General features: G+C 45.1%; 1 protein-coding gene across 1 annotated transcript; it reads left to right on the top strand.

Annotated features, from left to right (window-relative positions):
- Positions 1-3,334: 3,334 nt before the first annotated feature.
- Positions 3,335-3,689, top strand: Mpc1l (mitochondrial pyruvate carrier 1 like). The gene is given in 2 exon segments (XM_059251452.1): positions 3,335-3,406; positions 3,408-3,689. Coding segments are annotated over 2 exon segments (354 nt in total).
- The last annotated feature ends 2,311 nt before the right edge of the window (positions 3,690-6,000 follow it).

The following is a 6,000-nucleotide window of genomic DNA, read 5'->3' as shown; positions in this document are numbered from 1 at the left end:
TGACTTGCAAGCTGTGTTGGCTTGTGGTCACTCACGTCCAGCAGGATTCCGAAGGCCCGTGACCAAGAAGCTCACAAGAGTGTGGGATGGTACATTCGAGACTAGGAGAAGCTATGGATCTTTGTGTTGGCTTGTCTCTTCCCATCACTTTCTTGTGAAGGATGATGGGAGCTCACCAGCCATGTTCATGCTGGTGGTGTTTGGTTTGAGTGCCAAAACAGGCCACCTTCTGGTGGGAGCCCACATGAAAGGACGGGGAAGAAGGAAACTCTGGCTTGTTGCCCTCGCTCTTGCTGGCAAGTTTGACTCTCCTGTTGCTGCTGGTTTAAATCCAATGTCTTGAGGATTCCAATATAGACTAAAGATCAGCAGCTCTCCAGGAAATTGTCCAGGCCTCCAGCACCAAACTGAGACTCCTGAGACATCCAATCTTACGAGCTGAACCTTCTTACCATGAGACAACCCATGTTGGACTACTCGGATAACATCCTGCAAGCCAGTCTAATAAACCCCCTTTTAATACGTATTCCTTCTATCAGTTCTTTCCATTAGTGAACCCTGACCAACGCACTCAGCTGGTCAAGGTCAGGTGTCTCTCACTCTGTCTGGCTACAGTGTGTATTTCAAACTGTATTTATGAAGTAGCTGAGATGTAAATACACACTGAGGGGTCCCTGCAGGTGTCACAGCAGACAGGGAGATGGACTATGAAGAGGCAAGAAAGAAAACTCGGTTCAGGCTGACTTGTCAACCTCGATCAAACTTCTAGAGTTTGATGCCAGAAGGCTTATGGCCAGCATACTTAAACACATTAGAATCTGAAAAACAAACAAACAAACAAACAAACAAAAAAAAACAACCAACTTTCCTGGGATAACACAATCCCCAGTGCACAAGGAGGCATAATTACATCAAAACTTAACTCAAAGTACATGTCATTTCTTCCAAGAAGATGAGCTCTCAAGATAGGCTACCTGTACTAGCTTAAGGGCCGAGGGAAGGGTCTGGTCTGGTCTTGGTCACACAGATAGCATAGAGGTCATTTGGGCTTTTAGCTATTTCTCGTCTTGGTTGTGGGGTCCTGGCTATACAAATAATGTAAGGGTCATTCAGACTAATAAGGGTCATTGAGACTATTAGGTATCGAATAATGTAAGGGTTATTTAGACTATTAGGTATCTCTGGTCCTGCTGGTGGGAGCGCCTAGCTACAGGGGTAATAGAAGGGTCATTTAGATTACTAGCCACCTCTGGTCCTGGTTGTAGCAGCTTGATATGGCCTAGTCCAACAAATAACACAGATCATCAGGCTATTGATCACCTCCATTTCCCAGCCTTCTGGAAAAACAGATTATATGTCTTTACTTTTAAAGGACAACCCTGGATGCTTAACATTCCTGGTTTCCATGGAGATCTGTAGGTGCAAGGACCTTCATGTTCCCAACAATAGAAAAACAACATTTATTTTTCAGGTTACTTGTTTGTAAATCACCACAGAAGATATTAGTATTTTAATGCATATCCAATTACTTTTTAACAATTGCCATTTAAAAAATTAAGATGTATTTTATGTGTTTGTGTATGAGTGTCTTGCCTACATGTATATATGTGCAACATATGTGTGCCTTGTGTCCTTGAAGGTCAGAAGAGGGCTTCAGATCCCCTGGAACTGGAGTTATAGACAGTCACAAGAAGCTACGTGGGTGCCGGGAATTGAACCCATGTCCTCCGCAAGAGCAACAAGTGCTCTTAACCATTGAGCCATCTCCCTAGCCCAACAATTGCTATTTTTACTAGACAAAGTAAAATCATTGAGAAAATAACCAGTAAGTTTGTCATTTTCAGTGAGACTGGAGAGGTGGTTCAGTGGTTAAGAGTGCCTGCCACTCTTCCAGAAGACCTAAGTTCAGTTCCCAAACACCTACATATGGTGGCTCACAACCACCATAACTCCAGCTCCAGGGGATCAGACACTCTCTTCTGGTCTCCGGAGGCCCACCGCACCATAGGCACACATATACACATACACACATGTGCATAAAATAAGTCTTTAAAGAATTTTCATTAAGAGACGTCAAACATTTGTTATGGAAAGCTGTTGGAAATAGGGTGCCCATATACTACCAAAGTGCCTCCTAAGATTATCTGTTAATTAATAAAGGGGAAAACAACCTTTATAATGGAGAAATTGTCAGACAACTTCATAATCAATCAAGTACCCAGCTTACTACAATGACAGAACGAAGTGACACCAGATACCTCCATGGTGATGTACTAAAGACAATATAACTGGTGCTCTTGTTCTATAAATACAATGTTTCCAAACTAAGGATGCTCTGAAAAGCCAATGGGCTGGACTCTTCAGTAATATCAATGTTACAGAAGAAAAAAAAAGGGGGGGGAGTGGATGGGAAACTGTCCTAGATTAAAGGAGATTGACCAACCCCAAGTGTAAATCAACTGTGAACTTCGACTGGATTTTGAATTTGTCTTAACAAGAATGAGAGAAACAAAACCAAAGGCAGTCATCAAGTTCCAACACTTAAATATGTATTGGCGGCCAGGCGGTGATGGCGCACGCCTTTAATCCCAGCACTCGGGAGGCAGAGCCAGGCGGATCTCTGTGAGTTCGAGGCCAGCCTGGGCTACCAAGCGAGTTCCAGGAAAGGCTCCAAAGCTACACAGGGAAACCGTGTCTCGAAAAAAAAAACCTAAATAAATAAATATGTATTGGCTATCAGCTAACAGTACTGTATATATAGACCTGAGTATGAGTGGATGATGGTACTGTGGCCAGGCAGGCAAATATCTTTGTTCTAAGAGACAGATGCTAGAATATTTAGGGGTGAAATGGCACTGTCTTCAAATTACTAAAGACTGAATTTCTATATCTGGTTGAGAAATTGAATTGCCATGGCATTAGAGGCCAGAGGAAACAAGTAACAGTCTCTTCTACAACAGTTGAGGAGAAGAGGCTGGGTCATCGCTGCCCTGGTAGCTCAGAGAGCCCTCAGTGCCCGTGTTTGCATGGGTTCGGGTATAGGAAGAGCCATGGACTACATACAGTCCGTCCACCCAGAGATCATCCACAAGGGCACATGTGCACAGGTCCTATGTGCTACAGGTGTAAGCCACGTCCTTCCACGCCAATAGTCCTGCGTCAGCTGAGCATGGCAGCAGTGCATCAGCAGCACGTGGGACCCTGTGTGCTTGACGGCAGAGGCCTGCAAGCTGCTGCTGGCTGTTGCTGTGTCAGGGTCAGCTACGAGGTCGGCGTTCGGTGCTCCATTGGTGGCTGGCAGCTTGGCCTTGGCACTTCTCTGACTGAGGCGACCATGGCGGGGGTCACAGCGCTAATGCGGAAAACTCAAGACTATGTGAAGACCAAGGAGTTCCGGGATTACATTAACCAGCACCCACTTCTGGGGTCCTGTGGCCAACTGGGGCCTTCCACTGGCCGCCTTCAAGGATATGAAGGCAGCTCCTGACATCAGCAGCAGCCGCATGACCACAGCGCTCATCTTCTACTCCATGGCTTTCATGCGCTTTGCCTACCGGGTCCAGCCTCGAAATTACCTGCTGTTGGCATGCCATCTCACCAACATTGTGGCGCAGAGCATTCAGGGGAGCCGTTACCTTAAGTACCACTACGGTGGTGGCGCCAAGGCCAGCAACCCTCCGGCCAAATAAGCTTGATGACTAGGGGTGGGAGAGGCAGCCTGGACTCTATTCCTCCTAAAGAAAGGTCAAGGAAAACTTTGGTTTGGATTCTAAAACAGTGCAAACCCGATTTAAACCTGTAGTTTGGCTCATTAAAAAAAGCATCAAATTGCTCTTGAGTGTTGCCCGTTTTGTGAACTGCCAGGGAAGAGGTTTCCCAGGTACAGTCAGGGTTAGACAAGGGAGGAAGACAGGAGGAAAACCAAACCATCTGTCTACTCATAGCTTTGCTAAGAAACAAAACAAAAACCTTTCTAGGGAACAGGCTTTTGGGTGCCCAGGGCAAACAAGGGTGTTGGTACCACAGATGAGTTATTAAAATTTGGTAGTGACAAGTCCCCACACCAAAGAGGGTAGGGCGCGCGGGGGGGGGGGGGGGGGGGCTGTTTCTATAGAGGGAAAAGTTTAGAAGTAGGTTTAAAGAAATGTAGTGAAATCCCAGTCTCGATTTTGAATACTAGTCTAGTGTCTCTTGGTGATGTAGAGCAATTATGGAAACTGCAATGAAGATGGGATAAAGGACTCAGGATGGCTGCTGGCAGTTCTCAGTTTTAGGTAGGCATGCCCAAATTCATAATTCTTCCGTTTATCCTTCGAAGTGGAAAATGACAGCCGTTTGTGCAGCTGATCAGCCCTGCCCAGGGGCTTGAAAACTAGCTAGGAATGGGGGGTGAGGACCACTGGTCAACACCAGTGGCTCAGAGTATCCTCTAGGAATTCTCTGGGTGCCAATGATGTCTTAAACCAGAGAGCGTGTAAAGAGGGAAGAAAGACGGAGGTTGGGAGGTGAGATTGTTACTGCTAGGGCAGGTTGTCCTCTGGGATTCGATCCACCACGTGCCTTGTCCAGGATTCTGCTGAATATAGGAAGGCCCAGATGGTTTCTGGGAGACCCAATACACATGTTCAGAAGTGCTGAACATGCTTCTGACAAAGTTTGCAAATGCGAAGACATTAAACACATCTGCAAGGTTCTGAAGCCATCAGCTCTTGGCTAAGACAGGCCCAACAGTAGAACTCCAGGGAAAGTTCTCATCTTGTGCAGCATCCAAGCATTACTTTTGTTTGTGGGAAGTCCCTTTCACATTCTAAACATGAGGGTGGAGGGTAGGTATGTTCACAAACCAACCCTAGTTCATTGTGGAATACCAGAAGGCAAAGATCACTATGGGTCACCTTTGGAGGCTGGCCTGCCACACAAGGTTCTGAAATAAAAACTGCCATGCTTTTCTGATAGTCAGTATAAAGTAATAGAGGCCTCAAAAGAGCTGTCACAAAGTACTCAGTTTATATAGAGTTCTATGCTCATTACTATCGTGCATATATCAGAGCATGTGTTTGAGAAGTTTCTGCAGGTTAAAAGTAGCTCTTAATAGTGCAGATAACTCAGACTATGTTGCAATAATACAAACCTGCTGTGGGATAATGCTCGTGTACACTGTAAAGATTTGTCAGTCCTAATGGTTTAATAGAACGCTGATTGGCCAGTAGCCAGGCAGGAAATGTAGGCAGGGTGACCAAACTAGGAGAAGGCTGGGAAGAGGAAAGGCAGAGACAGTCATGAGCCAGATGCAGAGGAAGTAAGATAAGAATGCTGGACTAAGAAGGGTACCAAGCCACATGGCTAAACAAAGACAAGGATTATGGGTTAATTTGAGTGTAAGAGGTAGTTAGTTATAAGCCTGAGCAATAGGTTGAACAGTTTATAATTAATACAAGCCTCTGTGTGTTTATTTGGGACTGAAGGGCTACGGGACTGGGCAGGACTGAAACTTCCATCTACACAAACCAAGTGCTTAAAGTTACAAAGTGAATTATATTAAGATTTTTATTAAAACATCAAAGGATTTTTTTTATTTCACATGAGTAGAAATTATTATTTTAGCCATGTCTTACAAAGTGTATTTTGTAATTTGAATATATTTTAATAAAGGCCAGTCGAGTGAAGGCTCTTCAGAGCAAGTAAGTTTCTAATTAACCTGGCAAAGGAAAAGGAGGTAATCTCTGCTGATTTCCTCAGAGGCCAAATGCTTAAAGAAGCGATCTAAAAGACTGCAATACTCCACTCGAATTTGATGCAGCACTCAGCTCATTTACCTAATTTCTAACATGCCCACCTAGGACAGCTGGCCCTTTGCTACCCAGGCTACTAGTGTTTAAAGCCGTGTTAAGTAACCAATGTCAATAAAAAGCAGCTCTTGCCGGGCGGTGGTGGCACACGCCTTTAATCCCAGCATTTGGGAGGCAGAGACAGGCGGATCTCTGTGAGTTCGAGGCCAGC

Source organism: Peromyscus eremicus, chromosome X (assembly GCF_949786415.1).
Source record: "Peromyscus eremicus chromosome X, PerEre_H2_v1, whole genome shotgun sequence".
In the NCBI taxonomy this organism is placed as follows: domain Eukaryota; kingdom Metazoa; phylum Chordata; class Mammalia; order Rodentia; family Cricetidae; genus Peromyscus; species Peromyscus eremicus.
The sequence above is the reverse complement of the archived record's forward strand: the minus strand, read 5'-3'. Positions and strand labels throughout refer to the sequence as shown.